Source organism: Pogona vitticeps, chromosome 2, assembly GCF_051106095.1.
Source record: "Pogona vitticeps strain Pit_001003342236 chromosome 2, PviZW2.1, whole genome shotgun sequence".
Taxonomy (NCBI): domain Eukaryota; kingdom Metazoa; phylum Chordata; class Lepidosauria; order Squamata; family Agamidae; genus Pogona; species Pogona vitticeps.
The window spans coordinates 60,016,449-60,042,202 of NC_135784.1; the positions used below are offsets into that span (position 1 = coordinate 60,016,449).

The following is a 25,754-nucleotide window of genomic DNA, read 5'->3' on the forward strand; positions in this document are numbered from 1 at the left end:
TCGGGTTCCAAGGTTCTCTTAGGATCACTTTTCAGCTGGGGAAGTCTTTGGGAGCCTCAGGACCAGGGGGTGGGAATTGGGGTTTCAATATTAGAAAATCACTGACAGTACCAATCCTGGCACCAGCATTAATGGCAACAATTTTCTGGTATGGAAGGCTTCCTCCCTCTCCCACGTCCCCCAGGCTTCATCAGGTCAAAAGGGATCCCAGGGAAGCCTTGAAATAGGAAAGAGTGGTGGTGGGAGGGATGGAATAGGAAGCTTTTAATGAGTGATAAAAGCCCATTTCTTAAAGAAATGAGGGTGCCTGATCACCTTATCTATCTCCTGAGAAATCGATACATGGGACAGGAAGCAACCGTTATAACGGGACATGGAACAACTGATTGGTTCAAAATTGGGAAAGGAGTACGACAAGATTGTATATTGTCCCCCGGCTTATTTAACTTATACTGTATGCAGAATACATCATGCAAAAGGCTGGACTCGATGAATCCCAAGCCGGAATTAAGAATGCTGGAAGAAAGATCAACAACCTCAGATATGCAGATGATACTACTCTGATGGCAGAAAGTGAGGAGGAATTAAAGAACCTCTTAATGAGGGTGAAAGGGGAGAGTGCAAAAAAGGGTCTGAAGCTCAACATCAAACAAAACAAAACAACAAAACCCTAAGATCATGGCCACTGGTCCCATCACCTCCTGGCAAACAGAAGGGGAAGATATGGAGGTAGTGACAGATTTTACTTTCCTGGGCTCCATGATCACTGCAGATGGTGAAAGCAGCCACGAAATCAAAAGACGCCTGCTTCTTGGGAGGAAAGTGATGACAAACCTAGACAGCATCTTAAAAAGTACGCATAGTCAATGCTATGGTTTTTCCAGTAGGATGTATGGAAGTGAGAGCTGGACCATAAAGAAGACTGACTACCGAAGAATTGACGCTTTTGAATTGTGCTGCTGGAGGAGACTCTTGAGAATCCCCTGGACTGCAAAGAAATCAAACAAATCCATTCTGAAGGAAATCAACCCTGAGTGCTCACTGGAAGGACAGATTCTGAAGCTGAGGCTTCAATACTTTGGCCACCTCATGAGAAGAAAATCTCCCTGGAAAAAAACCCTGATGTTGGGAAAGTGTGAAGGCAAGAGGAGAAGAGGACGACAGAGGACGAGATGGCTGGACATTGAAGCTACCAACATGAATTTGACCAAACTCTGGGAGGCAGTGGAAGATAGGAGGTCCTGGCATGCTTTGGTCCACGGAGTCACAAAGAGTCGGACATGACTTAATGACTAAACAATAATAAAAGCCCATGGCTGATGACATCATCAACTTCTACAGATAAGTTGTAACTAAATTCAAGAGGATTTTGGCCACTTTCAAACTGTTCAATTAAGGCAAAAACTTGAAGGATGTGAGATTTCAAGTTGGCACTGTGACTTATATAGAAACCAGTAAAAACAAGTATTGAATGCTGTAAGCTGCCCAGAGACCTTTGGATAGTGTGGGCGGCATATAAATTAAATAAATAAACAAATAAATTAGCTTCTTAACTGAAAAAAATAGGACAGCACTTGAAGATATGGTAATATTGAACTTCAAACACATACAGACGTAAAAGCTAATTTCAAATTAATTCTGATAGCAATGTTTAAGACACCCAGGTTTATTCTCAAAGAATTCAAAGCTGATAATTTTTCAACTGATTTTTTTTAAAATAGCTATATCTGGTGGGAGGAGGGGGCTATTAAAGACAAAAGCAAACTTCCAAACAAATATCAGTAGGTTCTGAGAGAAATCAAGGAGTTGGAATACTTACTTTTCATTAATCTGCACACCAATTTTCTCCAAGCCAATGTTTTTAGTACAAGCGTCACGACCAATAGCTATCAAAACCTGCATAAAATGAATAATTGTCTTAATGACACTATGACAGCCTTGAATGAAAAACCTCCCTCTAGTTATAACATGTTTTGTTTATGAACAGTTTAAATATTCCATTTAGTCTCAAAACTATTTCAAAACTGCCACAGTAACGTGTACTGCACCAGTTTTGTTGTACGAATGTTCTTTTACAGGCTCTCCAGTGACTCTTGCTGGTCACTGAGTTTGTAAAGGTTGCCATATTGAACACCACCCAAACCTACCACCTATGCCCGCACACAAGTATGGTGTTCTTACAGTATTGTATTCTCCTTCAATCATTTCTGATCCTCCCGTTGCTTTTGCTATCACTCTGAGTCTTCCAGGCATGCCATCCTCCAACTTTACAACCTGCATGAACAATCACAAGTATAGACATTTTATCTCAACTTGCAGAATATTATCTTGCCACATTCGTCATTTTGGCCTAAGTACTAACCTGATATTACATCCCTTGGCATTAACATTTGTACGTATTATCATTCAATGGGCAACTTTGCACTGGCATAGCCTAGACTGGGTGTTTTAAGCATTTAATTTGAGTTACAAGCTTCCTAAGCTCTGTCCTTTTTTAATGTTCTGAGGCTCATGAGGGCTCCCTTTTGACCCAGGGAAGCCTTTCAGAACCTTGGGATGAGGTGGCAATGAAACATTTTATCAGTAAAAAATTGCCAGTGCATTGTCACTGGTGGTCCTGATCTTCTACAGAAAAATGCTAGATATTAGCATTCCATTCTCTGAAGTAAAAAAAAGAAGATGTCTGAATACTTACCTCAATGGGAACAAACTGCCTAATGAATTTTACACCATGGTTTTCCATATATGCACCTGCTTTTTCGGCCATTTCTTGATCAAAGCCACGGAGAAGGATAGAGCGTACCATGACGGTAACGTCCAAACCAAGACCCGCAAGAAATCCTGCACATTCCAGAGCTACATAAGATGCTCCCACAACCAAAGTCTTCCCAGGGCAATAGGGCAGTGAGAAGAGGTCGTCACTGGAAAAGAGGGACATTTTGTTAAAGACTCAGAACACTTTCTAATCTAATCTAATCAGCAAAGTGGTTGAGTGGGTGGTGGCAGATCAGCTTCAGGCGCTCTTGGACGAAACCAATGGTCTGGACCCATTTCAGTCGGGTTTCAGAAATTCGGATGACCTGTTGAGGGAGGCTGATGGGGGCAACATGTCCTTGTTGGTCCTCCTCAACATCTCAGCTGCCTTTGATACCGTCGACCACGGTATCCTCCTGGGGAGGCTCTCCGAGTTGGGAGTCGGTGGCCTGGCACTTGCCTGGCTCCGCTCCTTCCTGGAGGACTGCCCCCAGAGAGTACAGCTTGGGGAGAGGGTCTCGGCCCCATGGAATCTCAATTGTGGGGTTCCACAGGGGTCGATCATCTCCCCAATGCTGTTTAATATCTATATGAGGCCGCTGGGCGGGGTCATCAGGGGCTGTGGGACATCGTGTCATCAGTACAGTGGACCCTCGACTTACAGACGGCTCGACTTACAGACTTTTCAAGTTACAAACTTCTCTGGCTGCAAAATTTAGATTCGACTTGCAGCCAGAGAATCGACTTACAGACCAGAAAAAAATCAAAATGGAATAAAAATAGAATAAAAACCACTGGTTATGGGATTAATTGGTTTTCAGTGCATTGTAGGTCAATGGAGATTCGACTTACAGACTTTTTGACTTGCAGCCACCGTTCCAATACGGATTAATTCCTTAAGTAGACGGTCCACTGTACGCTGATGACACAGCTCTACATCTCCTTTACACCAACTTCAGTGGATGCCGTTCGGTCCCTCCAGCGCTGCCTGGAGACTGTACTGGAATGGATGCAGTCAAATGGATTGAGGCTGAACCCGGACAAGACGGAGGTCTTGAGGGTGGGCGGCCCTTCCGTCAGCGGCATAGGTGACTCCCTCTCCTTTGGAGGGACGACCCTTGCCGCAAAGAGTGAAGTCTGCAGCTTGGGAATACATCTGGACCCGGCGCTTACCATGGAAACCCAGATGGTGTCCGTGGTCCGCTCCGCCTATTTTCATCTATGGCGGGTTGCCCAGCTGCGACCATATCTTGATCAGGGGGCCCTCAGTACTCTAGTCCATGCGCTCGTAATCTCAAGATTAGACCATTGTAACGCACTCTACATGGGGCTGCCTTTGAGGCTGATGCGGAAACTTCAGATGGTCCAGAATGCAGCAGCCAGACTCCTTAGTGGGGTGAGAAAACACCAGCATATCTCCCCCACTCTGGCTGCTTTGCACTGGTTGCCCGTCCGTATCCGCGTTGACTTCAAAGTGCTAATGATCACTTATACAGCCCTAAACGGTTTGGGACCTCAATATTTGGCAGACCGTCTTCTCCCACCGTCTTCACCCGACATACCCAGCAGGGGCGGCTGAGGGGTCTGACGCCGAGAGAGGCCCGGAAGGAAAAAACAAGAAACTGGGCCTTCTCGGCAGTGGCTCCTCGGCTGTGGAACACCCTTCCAACAGAAATCTGGCTGGCACCCTCGCTGGGTGTTTTTAAAAGCCAGTTAAAAACTTGGTTATTCAAGCAGGCCTTCCCTCCAGTCAATTAAGTCTTTCTCCTTTTTTCTTTTCTTTGCTATTCCATCTTGGTAATCCTCTCTTTAAATTAATTGTTTTAAATTGAAATTGTAATTGTAATTTTATGATTTTATATATTTTTATACTGTTCTGTTTTATTTTGTAAGCCGCCCCGAGTAGACATGGTCTAGAGGGGCGAGGTAAAAATCAAATAAATAAATAAATAAATAAATAAATAAATAAATAAATAAATAAATAAATAAATAAATAAATAAATATTCAGAAACAGACGTTTAGTTTGAGCTCACCTTGTAATACAGTATTCTTTATCTCCTGGTATACCTAAATATCGAGGTCTTTCTCCTGTGGCAATAACAAATGACTGAGCTGTGTAGAAAGTTTCTTGCCCTTTTCTATTAGTTGCCTAATAAACAGAGTAATACTGTTAGAAGCAGCTCTTTATTTAGATGACGTTTTCCCTAAGATATTAGCAACAGCATAATTTTACCAAAAATTACTTATTGCTTTGCAAACAACAAAGTGACAGAAAAAGATAACCCATTTAACATTAAACATCCATCTTTAGTAAGTTCACAGAAAACAATACAAATAACTTGATTTATGAACTGGATGCAAGTCAAGTCCAGCTACCCAATCTTTATAGCCTCCCCCCCCCCGAGGTTAAATAAAGCTTCACTGAAGTATACCTAATGGGAATCTTAACGTAGATATTATTCAGATATAACTACCCCAGGGTCTCAGAGTTTTAGACTCATGTGATTTATCTCATTCTTCCACTTTCAGTGCACAGAACAAAAATGTCTTTCTTTTAGCTCCAACATTTTTATCACTTACTTAAACATTTACATAAACTTCTGTATTTAGGCAGGAAAAATCAGATGCACAAATGCAGAATGGGAGACACCTGGCTTGACAATAGTACATGTGAAAGGGATTTAAGGGTCCTAGTAGACCACAAACTAAACAGGAGTGTGACGCAGCAGCCAAAAAAACAAAAAACAAAACCCTAATATGATACACAGCTGCATTAACATTGTTAGTAAAGATAAAGGTAAAGGTTCCCCTTGACAATTTTTGTCCAGTCGTGTTTGACTCTAGGGGGTGGTGCTCATCCCCGTTTCCAAGCCATGGAGCCAGCGTTTGTCCGAAGACAATCTTCCGTGGTCACATGGCCAGTGCAACTTAGACACGGAAAGCTGTTACCTTCCCACCAAGGTGGTCCCTATTTATCTACTCGCATTTGCATGCTTTCGAACTGCTAGGTTGGCAGGAGCTGGGACAAGCGACGGGAGCTCACTCCGTCGCGTGGATTCGAACTTACAGCTGCAGATGTACAGATCTTACAGCACAGAGGCTTCTGCAGTTTAACCTGCAGTGCCACCATGTCCCTGCTAACATTATTAGTATGTAATCCAAATCAAGGGAATTAACAGTATTACACTATGCTGCATTAATTAGCTACTATGTGGAATACTGTGTCCAGCTCCGGACACCCCCATTTGAGAAGGATATTGAGAAGCTGAAACATGTCCAAGGGAGCACAACCAGGATGATAAAGGGTTTGGAAACTAGCCCTACAAGGAATGGTTGTGAGAGGTCAGCATGTTTAATCTGGTGAAGAGGAAAACGAGATGTGATATGATACCCATCTTCCAAATAACTGAAGTTTTCACATGGAAGATGGAGTGAGCTTGTTTTCTGTATCTTCAGAAGGCAGGATCTGAAGTAATGAAATTAAATTATAGGAAAAGAATTTTCAACTTACAATAGAAAGAACTTCCTAATACTGTAGTGAAAGGTGTTAAGACAATGGAATGGGCTACCTCAAAGGGTGGTGGATTTTCCAGTGCTGGAGGTGTTTAAACAAAAATTGGATGATCCATCTATCAGGAATACTTTAGGTTAGGATTTCCTGCTTTGGCAGACATTGGACTTGATGACCTGTTTGTTCCTTTCTAACCCTTGTCTTCTACAATTCTATCATTTCCTCTCAGTATTATACTTGAAAAAGAGGGTTTTTGTTTTTAAAAAAGATAGAGGCTTCAAAGTAAAGCATGACAAATATGACAGTGGAAACGTTCAGATGTTTGCATATTATGCCTACTCACACTTTTTCATTTATAACAGGTGAACTGTTTTAACAGTCTCTTATTCAAACACAATTTTAATTTAATATTAGTCACAGTAAAATTTTTCTCACAACACATCTACTTAAGCAGGCAACAAAATCTTCATCCTTGTAGCATCAGCTTGCATATATATCCTAACACAGGTTGCAAGGTTGAAATTCCTTGATTGCTTTTTCATTTTATAAAGTCTGTATATATCTGCCTCAGTTGAAAGCTAATAGGTACTTTCAAAAATACAAGAGAGTCACTCCACCCATGGTTAATCATTACTATATCCATTATGTCATGGTTTGTTGGTTTGTTTATTTTTAGCAAGAGCTTTACAAAGTTTGACATTTGTGTGAGGTAACAGTTTGGAACAACAACAATATAGGTTTACAGAAGTTGATTTTTCTGACTTTGATCCATTTAAACATTGTTGTTCATACACAAACTTTAAAGCTAACTTGGCTGGACTAGAAGTTAAAGAGCAAATAAATCTGCAGATACCTTAATCTTGTGAGGCCCAATAAACTCTGCGTAGGCATTGAGGTATGTCACAGTTTTTTCACGCAAGGCCACCCGATAACCCCAGTTCAAAGATCCTATATAATTCTGTATTGCTTCAACCATCGTCTGCCAGTTGTGTTTAACTAGAGCAAGAAATACGTGTTTTTCATCCAAGAAATTAAATCTCAATAATAACAGCAAGTCCAAAGCAATTTAAGATTATAATTAAAAAGGTAAACTTTGTAGATGAACATAATAAAGAAAATTGCTTACACTGGCGTCTTTAAGAGACAACTGTGACATTTTAATGCTGCTTTCCCCCCTCTCATTAGTGGAGAGAAAGACAAGTTAGCACAAGACAGGCCAAGAACACAAGAACTGTGTGAATGCTGAGAAGCCAGTTGAATGGGAAGTGAGAAACAAAACCATAAATTCCTTACATTTTCATCTAGTAATACTGTATGTGCCAACAACTTAATTTCACTACAGTTGCTAGTCATTTCTGCCAACCATCAACATCAACCGCCAACCATCAACATCAACCAGTTGTTATCTCTCCCCTAATAAAGAACTGGTGGTTTTTACAAACCTTGCTCATCATATTCCCAGCCAAACTTCCTTGAATCTTGCAATGCCTGGCCTAAAAGGGCTGCTTGATGCATCAGCTTCTTAGGAATGCAGCCAACATTTACACAAGTGCCACCAAGTCCTGAAATGCAAAGTGCAAATTTAACAAAAAGCATCTGGTTTTGTATTAACAATGCTAATTAATTTTACTTGTCCTTTCATTATTTCTGAGCACTTATCACACACTGACAACTATCTTATTAGCCTATAGATTTTGCCAAACTTGCATGTGTAGCACACCTTGAATGAATATTTTATTACGATCAACAGATCAGATGTGGCACACCTTGAAGCCCCCAGTCCTGCACCATCCAATATCTCTCTACACAAATAGAGGTGAAACCACAGCACTCACAACTGTTGCCAGCAGACCTCCATGAAACACAGCAGCAAAAAGCTGCTTTGTTGTTACACACTTCTAAGTCAGTTCTGACCCTATGATCTAATGGCTTCCAAAAGGTTCTGTCAATAATGGCCCTGTTCAGGTTTTGGAAAATCAAAGCTGTGGATTTCTTTATTGATTCATTCAATCTAATACAGTGGTGTCTCGCAAGACTATGTTAATTTGTTCTGCAAAAATCGCTGTTTTGCGAAAACATCATCTTGTGAAATGCAGTTCCCCACTGGAATGCACTGAAATCCATTTAATGCATTCCAATGGGGAAAATAGTCATCGTCTTGCAAAAATCGCCCATAGAGAAAACCGTTTTGCGACGCGCGGACCAGCTGTCAAAATCGCTGTCTTGCGAAAATTGGTCCCTAAAAAACCCATTTTGCAAGTCGCAGACCTAGCTGTCAAAATCGTCGTCTTGCAAAAAAAATGGTCCAGAAAAAAAAGTCTTGCGAAGCATGGACCGAAACATCACCCAGCGAAAATCGCCCATAGGGAAAACCGTTTTGCGAAGCGCTATAGCCGTTTTGCGAGGTAATCGTCTAGTGAGGCACCACTGTATTCTGTCTTCCTCTTTTCCTGCTGTTTTCAATTTTTCCTAGCAATATTGTCTTTTCTAATAAGTCTTCTCATGATGCGCTCAAAGTGTGATACTCAATGTAGTCATTTTTTTTTCTAGAGAAAGCTCAGGCTAGATGTGATTAGCAAATAAAAATATTTACTACACCAGGCTAAATCCAGCTTTAAATCCTAACTAGAGTAAAAAGCGTGCTGCTTAGAGTAGCGCCAAGTCTTCAATTTTTGGAAGAGGGTTTGATAGCAAAAGCACACAAACCCAGCAGAGGCAGTTTTCAAAATGTATAAAGAGCTGCATGCAGTAAACTCAAGAGGAATGATTTGCGCTGCCAGCAAACAGTGAATTTGAAAAGAAATTCATTATAAACTGTTTAGAATACTCAAGTAAACAAGAGGCCGGTGTAGCCGACACCTCCATCACTGCTTCCGCAGCTCTCCTACTGGCTGCAGACAACAAGGATGAAGAGAAAGAGAAGCAGTGTCTCAGCTATTCAGTCTCCATATGTGTCAGAACTCTGGAAAATGAGGTTTCAAACTCAAGTGGAGATTCCCCAAAGATAGTGGTGCTTCTCTCTTTAGCCTCACTACCTCTCATGCATAGAAGGGCAATGAAACAGGATGGAAAGGGTGGAGATAGAATGCTCCCCTCTAAGCATTAGTGTTCTGCATGTTTTTAAACAACCAAAATGGGGCAGTGGTTCCCAAACGTTTTGGACTTCCGGTGGCAGCGGCAGAACAGGAGGAGTGGCAAGGGTGGAGCAGGAAGCAAAGAAGCCCAAAGAAGCTGGAACTGAAGCCAGAAGAGCAGCAGCAGCAGTCCCATCACCACTGGATCGGCAAAAAACAAAACAAAGAGAAGCTTCCGTGTTGCTCCTGGCTGGCTTGGCAGCGCATCAGGGAGCTGCAGGCACCACGGGGTGCTATGGGAGACACAGTTTGTGAAGCTCTGAAACAGGCTAACATTGACCAATGTCATTTTCACACAATAACCTGTCTAAGAACTCAGTACACAAAACAGGCTATTCAGGCTTTACAAATGAGCAGAACCAAGAGAAGGCTGACAAATGGACTAATAATCAACAGGACAAGCATAAGCATACCCCATGTAGTGCCCAATGGTGTAGGTACAACATAGTCTAGCACCATGACTTTCTTCCCTAACGTGGCAGCTTCCTGTGGAAAAAAAAACAATGTAGATATAATACAAACAAAGTCTATGGCTTCATTTACGATATGAGTTAAGCCTTAACCAACATCAATGTTAGCACTTGTGACAAGAAGTTATATACCTGTTAACCCAACAGAATAATTTAGCACAGCATTTATTTGGATGTTTCCTTGCTCTCCCTTCCCTGTGATGCACACATCCCTTTTCATATTTGATTCAGGACCAGCTATCTGAAAGACTATATTCTTCCATATCAGCCTGCCAAGTCATTGTTACAGTCATTGGGTGGGTGGGGGCTTCTTTCAACCCCCTATTCCTTGAAGGCAAGTTTTGTGAGAATAGAAGACAAGCCTTTCTTTGTGGCTGCTCCCAAAGTTTGGAACTCCACGGCCTCCCTTGATTCTTTCACTGACAGTCAAGGGTCTGTTTATTCACAAAAGTCTTTTGTGCTAAAACTGGGATGCTGTTAAAATGTTCTCAACTGATTGGCTGCCATTATATCCTTTTCACTAAAGGACAACAGTGTTTTAATATAGATTCATATTTAATTGTATTTGTTTTATTTAAATTTTATTATAGTAAAGTCCCTTAACATATAAATTCAACGTTTAAGTATTCTACATCATCATTACTTATTTCAATTTTATTTGTACAATCAACAGATCAGATGTGATCATTACTTATTGTTTTATTCCCCTCATTTGCAAGTCTCTTACTTATCCACTCCATCTTCTCTATGTATTTAACAAGTTTCACATATCCATAACCAGACCAATGACCATCCCAAGGATAATGTGAATGAAGGTTTCCAAGAATTAATCATTCAGAATATTGCAACCAGTCTTCATAAACTAACAAAGGAAGATTCTATATATAATAAACGAAGTGATACATCTCATGGATTAAATATGTGCACTGGCATTATCGTGATGTGAAAGATATACTTTTGGAGGAACAAAATTTCTTTTAGAGCATTACAGACAACATTCTTTTATCTCACTTTAACTTGTGTACTCAAATTCCCACTATATTGTTGGTTGCAAGAATTCAGTGCTCTGACAGCACAACTTTATGAATACAGTAAATTCCACTGTATTCAATGGAACATACTAAATATCTAGAATTGCAGCCAGAATCCTTCTCAAAAGCAACACAATTTCTCCTTAGTTCTTCTTCTTTTGTTCCAAGGTCAAAATATGTAAGCGAGCAGTTTTTCACTCTGGCCACAGTTTGATATGCAATACAAGATAAATTATTATGTAAGTAGAATGAAAAAAAAATCAAAACAATTTTTAAAGGAACCAAATGCATATAAAGCACCATGTGCTCAGCACTGCTTTGCAGGCTTCATACCTTAGAGCATGAGAGTCCGCCAGAACCACCACCAATAACAATTAGGTCATAATCGTAGGCTTCCAACTCTTCACCTTTGCTGTCCCCTAAAAGCTTCTGTAACAAGCCGCTATGGTAGGCCTGCAATAAGGATTCAAGATATACAAAAAATGGAATATTTCATTAATCTTAAGAAATCAAATTCATAATGATAGGTTGTACATAGTGCTATTCTTCCACTCATGAATGATTGTTTGATCAAGCAGGTCCTTCTGGTTCTGGAAATGGAAAAGAGGAAAGTCCATTTTCCTGTAGCCACCTTTGCTACCTGAAATTCCCTTCAGAAGACAGACAGTGGGCAGGATTGGGGGGGGAGGTATAAAGTGTTTTGGAGACCTTCATCAAGAAAAGAAATGGGGGGGGCTGTTTTTTTTTTTTAAATCTCTGAGCAGCTTCTTGTATTGCTTACTATATTATTATTCCACACCAGCTCAGTGGAATGGGGCACCATACTTCAGTGGCTCCACTCCCACCTACAGGGCAGGTTCCAGACACTACCGTTGGCAGACTATTTCTTTGCCTCATGGAAACTGTACTATGAGATGTATTAAATATCTATTTGAATCCCCTGGAAGCAATCATTGAGTGATTTTGGAACAAAGTGTCATCAGAATGCTAATGACATCCAAAACTATTTCTCATCCACAACTGATTCAGATGCAGCCATGCAGGTCCTGATTTAGTTTCTGGATGTAGCAGTAGATTAAATGAGGGGCATTTAATCCATTTTAAGCATCCTTCTAAGGATTCAAAGTGTGCAGTCTAAGGCTACTTCCGGATCTCTCTTTGTTGCTAGATAACCTAGTGACTTCACTGTCTTGGAAGTGCTTTTCCCTGGCTTTCTATTTGCTACAGGCTAGGTTTAATATTTCATTTTTAATGTAAAATATCAGAAATATCTTTTGATGTAGTTGTCTGAAGTCATCTGAAAAGGTTCAAATGCTACTGAAGTTCATTCCAGTCATCTGGGCCAGAGCATTTAGTATGGTAGCATACACCATGTGGAACATTCACCCCTCTGATATCTAACATGAATCGACAGATCTTATTTTTAGGCACACACTGAAGTCTTTTTGCAAGGCTTCCTGGTAAAGTTCAACATTGCCATGTACTGTATGGATACCCCAAATATTTATTTTATTGTTTATATGACGTATTATATTATTACAGTAGATTCCTTTAAAATCCTTAGCTACCAATGGTACATAAATACTGTATTTGCTGGGGTATAAGAGTACTTTTTGCCCTGAAAAACATGCCTCCATCTTATACGCCGGGTGCACTTCAGTTGGGATAGACATAGCTGCCCACAGTGGCCTTCCGATGCTCGCCCGGTGCCCATAGTAGCCTCCCGATGCCTGCCCACCTCATTCTACAACCGTCCAGTATCGCGCGGTATCCAGTGCGGTCACGGCGAGCATCAGCAGCGGGACAGGGGTGCCAGCCTTTTCGACGTGACCGGCCTGTTCTGCTCGGCAGGAAGCAGCAGCACTCCAGCCTGCCCATTGTCTACACAGAGCTCACACATGCGCACTCATGCACTAGTGCCCGTCACAGGGAGATGCAGGGGTGAGCCGGAGGCGCTGTGACCGTACAATGGTGACAATGAATAGCACCTTTTATTTGGTGTGTTGAAGGTGTGCGGAAGAGGGGGTAGTCTTATACGGCGAGTATATAACAAACTCTATATTTTGAGTGGAAGTGTTGAGAGGGTCGTCTTATACGCTCAGTCATCTTATATACCGGCAAATACGGTACCTGTAAACAATATTGCCACCATCTTTCTTCTGTTCATATCATGAAAAGAAGTTCAGCACTGACATAATGCTAGGAGGGACAGATGTATTATTAACACCAAACCTACCTGCTGAAGTTCAAGATTACCTGAAAAGTCTGGTCACATCCACCCACATGTGTTCCATTTACAAACACATTGGGGACAGTCTTTTGGCCCGTGAATTCTGCTAATACTTCCTGGATACTGGGACCTTCATCTGGAGAAAAAAAAGTAAAAAAGCTATATTTATCATGACATTCATTGAATTACTGATCAGAATAAAAAACATTATCTGTTCAGATCCATTCAGGTATAATAAATAGTTGAGTAGATTTTGTATTTAGAAAACAGATGACTACTGCAAAATTGAAAATTTTAATAACAAATATGTTCTCAGAAAATGCATTAAATATAAAATCATAATAACAGAAACCTACTGGTACAAGAGTTAAAGGATTAGATGCATTATGTTCCACGTAGATATATGAGAGTCTACATATTTCCTTTGCAGAAACGTCCATGATAACAGTGTATTAAATCTGCTGCAACAGTAACAAAAAAGAATTTTGTTGGATCTTAAAAACAACTACATTTTTATTTGGAACAAGCTTTTATGGAATAAAGCCAACTTTATTAGTTTCATCAGATGCAGTAGGCTGCAGGCCATGAAACCTTGTGCCAAATACAATGTGGATGTCTGCAAGGTACCTTGTAATTTCATTCCAAAGCATCTTGATGCCTTCTGCATTATATTTGCAATTCCATTAGATTAAACTTTGCAATTATGTATTCTTATTTTTTTAAAAAAACAGTCACTTGCATTTCAAGTCTAACAGAAATACAGAGATTTTGTAAAAACAAAATTTAAAGATGGAATATCAGAATACTCTTTTAAAAGGGTGACATGACTCATCTGAGACCATGCTGTCTCACTATGAATTGATAAAAATGTTTCGGTGTAGAAACCAAAGAGTCGGACTATATAAATGCAGTTCAAAAGGATTTTTTAAAAGCCTTTTGCTTAGTCACTGCACCAGGAATTCATATAAAAGACAAGATTTTACTTGTTCCAACAGCCTGGCTTCTCAATATAATATAATCATACATCTGAAACTGGAACGATTACAGACCTTTTTCTCGAATGTAAATATATTGTAAAAAATAACAGCGCAGGCCAGACAGAAGAAATGACCCCAAAATAAATAGATAAATAATCTACAAATGATAGTTCAAAATGGCAAGCAAAAACAAACCTTAGCATATATTGGCCCAAATCCTGTTGGGCAGGGCACATATGCACAATGGGAATATGACCAGCAATGGCAGATTGGCAATGATTAAAGACGTACTGTATGTCCTTTTTCAATTTAGGATGCCTGTGATTTTTTTCTCATTGTGGTTCAGCCATATGCGCCCCCCCCCCCGAACAAGAGAAATATTTAATCAGCAGCAATTGGCTGCTGACTATGACATCATTCATAATGCACAAGAAAAGCTGGACACTGAATTGTATGATAGCTTTACGCTGCTTTTTGCTTTTTCCCTCATGTTATGCTGTTACTGCCTTTTAAAATGCAGAACCATATGCATGCAAAGGACACCCATACCGCTTGAGAGCTTCTAATGCACAACTTGATGGTTGCTATGTGTCAAGAAAAACACAAATATCTTGATACCAAATTAACTCTGACGTGATTATTTTTGATTCACACTGGCATTTAACCCTTTCATGTACAAATGTTAGTCATAATGGATCACTACAGACCCAAATTACCAAGGGGTGTTAATGAAGTTCTATAGTGCTCTGAGAGTATTATTTGGGTGTCATACGTTTGACCTTGACATTTGTGTACAGAATGCTCAATTAGATAAATCTAGGGATGCAAAAGAAATTTGTATTTACCAGTTTTAATATATCTCATTCATGACACGAATGATCAACTGCAAAATGTGATTTATTTTTTGGTTGTGTATCATTCAGAAGATATCACAAGCAGCACATTCACACCCAACTCCTTCATTTCAGATTATATGAAAACAAGTCAAAATATGTATCTTTGAAAAATTTGCAGAAACATTATTTAGTCAATGGAAAAAATGAGTACCATTGATAAAAGCGTGGAACAAGACATGCCAAAATTTTCATGCAATACCATCGCCCCAAATCTTGCAACATAAAATGAAAACAAGTACCTGAAGAAAAGCATATGGGATTTGGACAACACAATGAAATCAAGCAATGAACTATATGACATTGCTAGACAAGCCTTTGGTATGATTCTGAAAGTTCTTCTTAATGTTCTTACAGGAACCAACACCTATCACAACATGATTTGAAGTGAACTTTTTTTGTTTTTTTAATTCTAGTAGCATCTTTTCCATGACAGGCAAAGAATCCTACACTAACACCTATATTCATCTGACTACAGTAAGGAGAAATTTGTTTAGTCAGTTTTTGCTGACAAAGGGAAGAAATAATTAATAAGTTACCAATTCAAGAAAGTAAAGTATTTGGAAAGGTGATGTTTGTAGTCATTTGAAACAGAAATAGATTCAGAAAAAAGTTGCTGTCCTTCACATTTCCATCAGAAAAACTTGCTGCCACAACATGCAAACTTGCTTTCCTTAAAATTTGAAATTAAATAAGGTCCTGTGTACAACAACTTTAAGTTTTTGTCTTGAAGCAACAGTAGTGGGGTGGGAATGGAGATATGTGTTTTACTTACCAGTCTTGTCGAGTTCCAGAACACCGTATTCTACTGCCAAAGAATGAAAGAGATCTTTCACCTGAAAAAGAAGTTTTGATAAGAAACTACAAAAAGGTATAAAAATATTACCTTTATTTTTCTTCAAAAATTGTACTTTTTATCTTATGGAATAATGATAATTTGTAGAAAAATAGAAGCAGCTTGCTGTGGTTCAAAGAACACTGGGTGTATGATTTAACTGCATTTCCCACATAGTTTAGAACACTGGACCAAAGGCATTTGCATAGATTTAGAAGAGACACTTATCAAATTATTCTTCTACATAAATAGGCTATATTTTTATTTTAAATTGGCTGTAGACATAGTATATTTTGAATTCTGTAAAGCTTTTGACAAAGTGCCCCATGATATCCTGATTGGCAAGCTAACTAGGTGTGGGCTGGATAGATCAAGTGTCAGGTGGATACACAATTGGCTACACAATTGTATTCAGAGGGAAATGATTAATTAGTCCTTCTCTAACTGGGAGAAGGTAACAGGTGGGGTGCCACAAGGCTCAGTCCTGTGCCCGGTGCTCTTCAATCTTTTTATTAATGACTTGGATGAGGGAGTTCAGGGAATGCTTGTCAAATTTGCAGATGATATCAAATTGGGCGGAATAGCTAATACCCTAGAAGACAGAAACAAAATTCAAAATGACATTGATAGGAGGTAGCATTGGGCTGAAAGCAAAAGAATGAAATTCAACAGGGATAAGTGCAAATTACTGCACCTTGGAAGAAGTAACCAATTGCACAGTTACAAGATGGGGGATACCTGGCTCAGCAAAACTATGAGTGAGAAGGATCTTGGAATTGTTGTAGATCACAAGCTAAATATGAGCCACCAGTGTGAAGTGGCTACAAAAAAGGCTAATGCTATTTTAGGCTTCATTAATAGAACTATACCGTATTTTTCGCTCCATAAGATGCACTCCCCCCCCAAAATAGAGTAAATACAGTAAAAAAGGGTTCAGCCACCACCACCCAGAAGCCTCCCACTGACATTCTGGGAAGCCTCTGAACTGGCACCAAAGACTGTTTACTGTTTGGACCTGACCATTCTGCACTACTAGCTTTCCAGGATCTGCTTCCTGCAGCCCACCTGGAAAACCAGCAAGGCCAACAGGCCTATGGCAGCAGGCAGTGAAAACAGCCAAGGACCAAAGGGGAAAGAGTGATTCTAGAAAGACCAGGGGAAACCATAAACACAGTCCCCCACTTAGGCAGTTGATTTCCCCACATTTGGGGAAATCACAGAGGTCAGCACATCCAAAGTGTAATAGATGAGCCTTACCCTGGGAAAACCACTTTTACAATAATGGTATCTCCCCTGCCAGGTATGAGTTAGAATGGCCCCTGAACCTCCTGCCCCTTTCTGTGCCCTATCCCCCAAAAGGCATGGTGACACCCCAGCTGCACCTCCTGATCAGAGCAGGGCTGCACAGCCCCAGTCCTGAAAGAGGCCAAGCCTACTCAGTGTTTTGGGGTGCCCCACAGGACCCCCATCAGGGGCTGGAATGTTCCTCCCACAATCTGTCCAGTGCACAGATATTAGCATACCTAATATGCGGGGAAGGCAGGGAAAGCGGGGAAATTCAAACTTTCGGTTAGTGAAGAGGCTGCTTGTCTGCTTCCTTGCTAGTATAAGCAGTTAGGGAGCTGGGAGAGAGAGTCCTGGGACTGCCTGGTATTGTCATTTTAAAATGTAAAATTTAGTTTAAAAGCTGCTTGTTTGGGGTTAAATCGTGCTTGGGTGAAAAGGTGCTCCATTTGAGTTGAAACCTGCTTGCCTGGGAAGCATTTCAGACCAGTGCCGATCAGCTGTTAGGTGAGGAGAGGGGAGGGGCAGGAGCGGAGAAGAACACAAAATGGCTGCTGCCTGCCTGCTGGCTTTTAGCTGTTTGGGGCTCTTTTTTGACTGTTCTGGGGTCTACCAAGGCACTGTGAAGAGCTGGGTTCAGTCTACAGTACCTGGTAAGTGACTTTCTTTTAATTTTTTAAAAAGTTTCTGACCTTTTTTCCCCATAAGAATGCATTAATTAATTTTCAATGCATTCTTACAAGAAATTTGGATTCGACTTGCAAACTTTTCAACTAGTTCCGGGCATCTAATAGAGAATGTATTTCCAAAAGGTGTTGCAGCAAGGAAACTAACTGTGCCTCGTGACTTCTAACTGGAATACAGTACCTGCTTCCTGATTTCAGCTACTATAGTTTGTAATCAGTTTTTTTGGCTCGTCAAGAACATTGTTCATGGCTGTTGTGCCTTGCATGCTATAAATGTTCAATTATGTCAGAAACCCGAGATTTGGTCTTATGCTGAGCATGTGCTACTGCTGGTGAATGGGTTAAGCTTTGTGTTGCTGTTCTTTTTCATAACCTAAAGTAAATAAGGAAAACCAGCTGTTAAATAGTTTAATTCCACTATTTATCCTCCACACAACTAAAAGGGACCTCTCAATGCAGTGTAAAATCAAACAAACCATTTCTAACTTAATATAGGCTTGAGCTGTAGATGGGCAGAGTTGCACAACAATCTCATCTGTCATTGAAACATTTCTATAAGCATGGGAAGGAAGTGGATGAAAGGAAATGTAAAATATAGGTAGCGTGGTAGAGGTCTTATCACTGGCTGGTAATGGTCTGTATGTACTTGAATTAAATTTATGGTACACAAATTTATGGTACATAAACTAGAGTACACAAAGCTTTAAGTCTCTCCATTTGTTAATGACAGTGGTAATGGTTCTTAATGCCACTGTTGACTGCTGTTCACTTTACATGGTTCAAATGTTATTCTGTTATAGTTTATTAAAAATTTTATTACACTATTTGGTTCAGAATATATTTTCCCTGTTTTCCTCCTCTAAAAATTATGTGCGTCTTAAGGTCCGGTGCGTCTTATGGAGCAAAAAATACGGTAGTTTCCAAATTCCACGAGGTGCTAGTCCCCCTCTATTCAGCACTGGTTAGGCCTCACCTTGAGTACTGTGTCCAATTCTGGACACTACACTTCAAGGAGGCTTACAAATTGGAACAAGTTCAGAGGAGGGCAATAAGGATGATCGGGGGCTGGAAAACAAGACTTATGAGGAAAGGCTGAAAAAACTGGGCATGTTTAGCCTTGAGAAAAGGCTGAGAGGTGATATGATAACACTTTTCAAATATTTGAAAGGCTGTCATACAGAGGAGGGGTAAGATCTGTTCTCGATCATCCGAAATGCAGAACACACAACATTGAGCAGGGGGTTTGACTTGATGGCCTTGTAGGCTCCTTCCAACTTCACTTTTCTATGATTCTATATGGTGCTTCTCTTCAATGTTTTGGCTATTCCATTTTGGGGGTGGGGGATCCTCACCCAGTCCTGGTTAAAGTAATATTTTGGATTTCTCCCTCATATGTATGGACAGATGTGTATATATGTACATTTAAGAATGTGAACCACAAAACAACCTATCAAAACAATGAGGTAATTTTCTCTGTAGCCTCTTGTAGTGTTCTCTATTAGGTCTATGGTTCATGTTATATTATGTACGTTTGTTACGTAATGGAATGATTCATGCACCTTTGGGTAGAGTGGGCGGCATATAAATTAAATAAATAATAATAATAATATTAATGTTGCTGAGAGGCGGAGCCGGGAGAGATGCTATAAGAGGCAGAGCCTAAGTCAATCAGTCCGTATGAGTAAGAGTCAGACAGTAGAGAAAAGTCAGGCAAGCAGGAGAGAAAAGTCAGAGAGAGTAATAGTGTGTGTAGTTTGGGAAATTCTGAGGTGTGATTAGCTACTGAAGATATCTATGAATCAATCTCTGTAATCAATAAAGTTTTATTTGAAAGAACTTGAAGAGTGGACCTAAATCTTTCTGAAGTAATGATGATATAGAGATTGTCTGGTGGCAGCAGTGAAAAGAGAGTGTCTGCCTTCATGTGCTCTGAGGTTTGAAGGTCAAGCAAAAGGGGCATGAGGGTGGATGCCACACCTCTTCATACCTCCATCTCATCCCCAGCCCCATTCAGTCTGAATTTCCTCATCTAATCAGATTACTGTATTATTATTATTTCTCAATATTTTTTCCAAAGTTTGTTTTAGCAGACTCTTGTTTATTTCCTCATTCATTTTTCTCAAGTTTTTCATCCTCACAAACTACAGCATTTTTTCTTTCTCTCCCTCCCTCGCTCTCTCTTTAACAATATTTTTACCGTGTTTCCCCGAAAATAAGGCAGGGTCTTATATTAATTTTTGCTCCAAAAATGCATTAGGGCTCATTTTCAGGGGATGCTTTATTTTTCAATTATGTCATCTTCTTCTGGTTGCTGCACAATGCTGCACAATAGTGGAGGGCAGGGTTTCACTTAATTGGGGCTTATTTTTTGGGTAGGGGTTTTATTATTAGCATCCTGAAAAATCATACTAGGGCTTATTTTCAGGTTAGGTCTTATTTTCAGGGAAACAGGGTACAGTGGTGCCTCGCTTAACAAGTTTAATTGGTTCCAAAAAAAACATCGCTATGGGAAAACATCGCTAAGTGAAACGTGTTTTCCCATAGAGATGCATTGAAAACCAGATAATCCGTTCCAATAGGAACGGATTATCCGGTTTTCTCCCCCACCATCGGGCGCAGCGCTTTGGGAGAAGCCTCGGGGGGGGGAGATGGGATCGGCTCCTGCCTTCTCCCCCACCACCCGGCTTCTCCCAAAGGGCTGTCCCGATGGTGCTTACAGCAGCGGAAGAGGTGCCCGGTGGGGGAGAAGGCAGGAGCCGATCTGTCATTTCTCCCCCACCGGGCACTTCTTCCGCTGCTGTAAGCACCATCGGGGCAGCCCTTTGGGAGGAGCCGGGCTGTGGAGAAGGAAGGCTGAAGCCTATCCAATCTTTCCCCCCCACCGGGAGGCTTCTCTGAAAGCGCTGCGCCCGATGGTGGATTCATCGTTAAACAGAGCACTCGTTATACGAGGCACCACTGTATTAAGGAATGAGTGTTGGTATAAAACCCACCCAGTTGTATCTATTTTGTTGTGGAGAGTTACGAGTTTGATCCAGCATGATTATCTCATGTCTGGTATGTCGGCGGTTTGCAGCTAATGGTCTGAGGAGGGGAGCATCTTAATTCAATTTTGGAAGTCCCTCCCCTCCTTTCACCATAAGCCCTCCATGCCTTTTATGTAGGAAGGTGACTGGGTGAAACTGGATTGTCAAAATAATGCCATTTGTTTAAGGGATAGAGAGTCATTATACAAGCTGATGGTTGAAGGATGGAGAATGCAGGTATCAGATGCTGGTGGAAACACATGTTCCAGACCCCAGCTCTGTTCACTGGGAAACAAGAGTGTAGCAAGCCTAGTATACATTTCCTAGAACTCTGTCTGTCCTATCTACATACTGCAAGCCTGCCCAGTAAGGGAAAAGCTGGACCTCTTCCCTAACTCTTATCAGGGATTTTTTTTTTTTACAAGACAGCATTTGTACAATTTAAAGTGGCTGATAACTATGTTAGCAGTAAACTGAAATTGAAATGTTTTATTACGGTCATTGACCAGCAAAATTAAGATACATTATTTAAATTTGGGGACATAAAAACAATCTAAAAACATTAAAAACACAAAAACACTAAAATACCTAAGCACTAAAAACATCCATATATTTTATTTATTTATTTATTTATTTATTTATTTTATTTATATCCCGCCTATCTAGTCGCGAAGACTACTCTAGGCGGCTTACAGCAAAGTTAAAATACAATAAGAATAAAACAACAAATTACAAAAACATACATCTTACCAAGTATCTCTTACTCCCTATCATAGGCCTTATCTATGGGCTATTACAGCTTACATAGAATGCCAAAATTGTTACTTTGAAGCTCGTAGAGCCCGTGTGAACATTACCAATTTATACAGCAATTTACAGATTCTGTAGCTGCGCTCTAGGCGGAACCTTTCCTTCACGGATTTTGATTGCAGCAGCACAGAATTTAGCTACTTTTGTCAGCATATCTAAATTTAGCCCAGTATATCTGTCAGAGCATTGCACCGTCAACAAAAGCAGTGTGTAATGTGCCTCTGATCATCCAGGAAATGCCCTTATGTAAGGGTTAACATGAACTTCTCGAATGTCAGAATAAAAAGCACAATGTAGTAATACATGGGAGATAGATTCAATCTCACCAGTTACAGGGGCATAAACTGAGGGTAAGGGATGTTGTTATACTTCCCTTCCTGGACTGCTGACTGAAGTGCATTGAAGCGGGCCAAAGTAAGAGCTTTGCGTTGTTTAGGTGTTAGGTAGGTGTTAGGGGTAAGTAGAGATATTTTGCCGGTTTCAGTGGGAGCAATGCGTTGTCAACTGTAAACCTATTTCTGATAATACCAAGATCCTGCTGCCTTTCTGTCTCAATAATACGCTGCCTAAGATTACTCTTGGCCTTAACATATACCATTTGTTGGTTACTTTCTACTGAATAGCCGTATCTGTTGATTTTATGGTATATTGCTCTCTTCCAAGGTGACTGATGGTTATCCTGTAATACCAGTGAAGTCAGTCCAATTGGTTGAAAGGTTAGTTTTAGCCAAAAGTTAAAAATAGCCAGCCAAGCTCTGGCTTCAACCTTCAGGTAGCCGACTTCAAGCCTGAGGGCTGCATTAGATACCCCTCTTGGAACTTTATGTTAGCAGTAAAATAAGCAGTGGAAGATACCTCTAGAATCAGAAACAGAACCTGCAACCTTGATGAAGCATAGCAGTTTCTCCTCTTGCAGAAGATAACTGCTGCAGACTCTACTGCTACTCTCTGCAAAGTGTTCACCAATGTTTGCAAGAGGAGGGGCATTATTCTAAATCAGGGGAACCCCTTTACTGGTGAACTGGTGTCCTGCACGGATTGTTTCAAATGCAGGGACCAATGTCCTTCTGAGCTTCTGGTGAGTGGAAGGTCCTGCCAGTATTTCAACATGGAATTGTTCCACATGTGCAAGTACAGCCCTTATGCATGTGGAGTGTGGGCTTTCTTCATTCTTATCACCTCTTGTGGAAGTACAAATGCTTGTGCATCCCATGTTTTTATCCTGACGGAACATTCCACTCAGTGCAAGTTCAACAGGATACTTTTCTCCCACTTTTTGCAGACTTCTACATGTCACTGAATGTGTTGTTAGAGATCAAAGGAAACATGTGTGCTCATACACAAAGAAAATGGAGTTCTGTGGAGTCTCCCCTTGCAAACAAATTCTGGTGGATCACCTTGATGTTGGCATATTCCTGCAATAGGACATTTTCTTCCTTATGCTACCTATCCTTCATGCTCCATGTGCCCCACAAATCTGATTCAGGAGGGCCTTCTTTGCATAAGGGATTGCAAGCAGGAAAAATTGGTTCCACTGGTGCACTTCATTTCCACTAGTGAGTTGGAAGAAGAGTTGGATTCAACCCATACTGGCCAAATGAAATTACTGCCAAAGGAAACAATTTTGAGAGGAGAAAAGGAAGCTGACTGTAGTTCAGTCTTTCCTTGAATGCATCCATATGTAATGGTCGTAATGTAGAACTTTAGAAGTCAGCAAAATTCCTAAAACTTTTCTTCAATGTTTACATTGTGTGTCTGAATTTGTATTGATTACAACAAGCCTACCATCATGAAAAGCTATGTCCCTTATTTCACATGTCCTGAAAATGTCTGTATAGGTTTATGTTTTCAAGTGTCCATAATTTGCCTTGGCCTTATTCTTTAAAACTGATAAAATATTGTCATTGAAACCTCAGGAATCGGTGGGAGGGGAAATCAGCCCAAGGCAAAGACCTGGTATGGAACTACAGTACTCAGTAGATGACGTCTGGCAGGGTTCTAAACCATTCAGACTAACAGGAAATAACAGCTCTTAATAATAGTTCTTGTATCTTGAGATATAAAGGATAGATAAGGATTGGCCAGTGTCAACATATGAATGGCAGCCATTTTAAGACATCTTTAAGCATGTGTTTACACAGCCTTGTTTTACAATACACAGACCTGGAAGGAACTGCAGAAAAGAAAAATACAAAATATGTTTTACTTCTTATGATTTGCTCAAGCATACAAAAAGTGGAAAAGTTTAGACTACATTACACAGAGAAAAAGAATGAAAATTTCCAGACACTTGTGAACACAACAGTAACTCCATACACGTTTGGTTTTGAGGTAGTAAAAAAATGCACATGTGAAAAACTTTTTTTAACTAAAAAAAAAAACTACCTGTGGAAGGGTAACAGGAAGGAAAGGCAAATTTTCATCTGTAACTTCCAATGCAATCATACATTCATTTGGATTTGTTGTTATGTGCCGTCAATTCACTTCTAACCTATGGTGAACCTATGAATGAACAATCTCCAAAATGACCTGTCCTCAGCAAGCCTGCTCAGCTCTTGTAAACTCAAGCCTGTGTTTCCCTTTAGGGAATCAATCCATCTCATATTTGTTATTCCTCTTCTCCTGCTGCCTTCAACATTTCTTTCCCAGGAAATCTTTCCTGCTCATGATGTGCCCTAAGTATGACAGCCTCAGTTTCATCATTTTTGCTTCCAGATATAGTTTAGGCCTTATTGGCTCAAGGACCCACTTATTCATCTTTCTGGTTGTCCAGGGTATCCACAAAGCTCTCCTTCAGTACCATATTTCCAAAAAAATAAAAAATATATTAAAAAAAACCCACCACATTTTTCATGTCAGAGCTATCCAGCCAGCTCTATTCGGATACATGGAGAATATTTCATATGAATGCTTCTGAGAGAGAAATCGTTCATTTCTGAGCAACATTTAGTTCTCTGAACTAACAAAAGAGCCTCGGGTATGAATTGGTCCAAGTCTTGTGTTGCTGAGTATCTTGTTTTGATATTTTCGCAACCTCGCATGCTGCCTTTAGCATTTTTTGGCTGGGATGGATCTTTCTGAGCTGTGATGACTGTCAGTCTGTCCAGTACTAACCAATTGTTTCCTCCTGCCTTTTGAATTAAAAGGGAACCTTGGCTCTCAGCTCAGAGCTCTTTCCCTCTCTTTGTCTATTATAAGCAATTAAGGGACTCTGCTGAGGCCTGTTGCTAAAAGCAGCTGTATTTGTTTTTGCTAGTTTGCTGTTTGATTTGTTCAACTGTAAATAAGTGAATATTGCTTTTTATTTTTTTCTCCTACCAATCTCTCAGAGTGAGTTACTGAGACTGTAGGTTCCAGTTAATAAAAAAAGGGGTGGTTTGCCCTGGGGAACGTGAAGATATTCTGCTGTGCAATTCACTGCACTTCTGCTTTGCAGCTAGAAGAATTTAACCAAAATTCAAAATTCTGCAACATCTTGTTCTTGTCTTAAGCTCCCAACTGCTCTGCCTGCACACTGGCTAGAATACTATTGGTGTAACTTGGCACAACTAATTGGAGCTACAGTGGTGCCTCGCTAGACAGTTACCCCGCATGACAGTTTTTTCGCTAGACATTGACTTTTTTCAATCGTTATAGCGACTCGCAAAACAGCGATTCCTATGGGGGAATTTCGCTGGACAATATTTGGTCCCTGCTTGGCAAACCAATTTTCGCTAGACTATTTTGACAGCTCCCTCCACGCTCGCAAAACGGGTGTTTTCGGGACTTAAGCTTCGCAAGACAGCTATTTAAACAGCTGATCGACGGTTCGCAAAGCGACTTTCCTATGGCCGATCTTCGCTAGATGACGATTCTTCCTACTGGAACGCATTAAACAGGTTTCAATGCATTCCAATAGGGAAATGCTTTTCGCTAGACAATGATTTCGCTAAACAGCAATTTCAGTGAAACGGATTATCATTGTCTAGCGAGGCACCACTGTATTTGATAAGGGGCACATCTTAGCTGTGCAGTTGAGTATGTGACCAGGCACATGATCCAGATGTGCCTCAACATCTTGTCAATTAGTTGAGGCAAGTGAAGCAAACCTTACACAAACGCCAATAGGATGT

The 25,754-nt window shown here is 40.5% G+C and overlaps 1 protein-coding gene and 1 pseudogene across 3 annotated transcripts in view; both read right to left on the reverse strand.

Annotated features, from left to right (window-relative positions):
• TXNRD3 (thioredoxin reductase 3) overlaps positions 1-25,754 on the reverse strand; it is a 49,859-nt gene that overhangs the window by 11,784 nt on the left and 12,321 nt on the right. For all 3 annotated transcript variants that reach the window (XM_072989526.2, XM_078385245.1, XM_078385244.1), the window contains exons 2-11: positions 15,777-15,837; positions 13,158-13,267; positions 11,235-11,354; positions 9,814-9,886; positions 7,709-7,828; positions 7,120-7,262; positions 4,789-4,904; positions 2,696-2,921; positions 2,182-2,274; positions 1,820-1,896 (exon numbers count right to left, since the gene is read on the reverse strand). In XM_072989526.2, the coding sequence (XP_072845627.1) occupies positions 1,820-1,896; positions 2,182-2,274; positions 2,696-2,921; positions 4,789-4,904; positions 7,120-7,262; positions 7,709-7,828; positions 9,814-9,886; positions 11,235-11,354; positions 13,158-13,267; positions 15,777-15,837 (1,139 nt within the window). The remainder of the gene's footprint in view (positions 1-1,819; positions 1,897-2,181; positions 2,275-2,695; positions 2,922-4,788; positions 4,905-7,119; positions 7,263-7,708; positions 7,829-9,813; positions 9,887-11,234; positions 11,355-13,157; positions 13,268-15,776; positions 15,838-25,754) is intronic.
• Positions 16,990-17,144, reverse strand: LOC140705119 (U1 spliceosomal RNA; annotated as a pseudogene).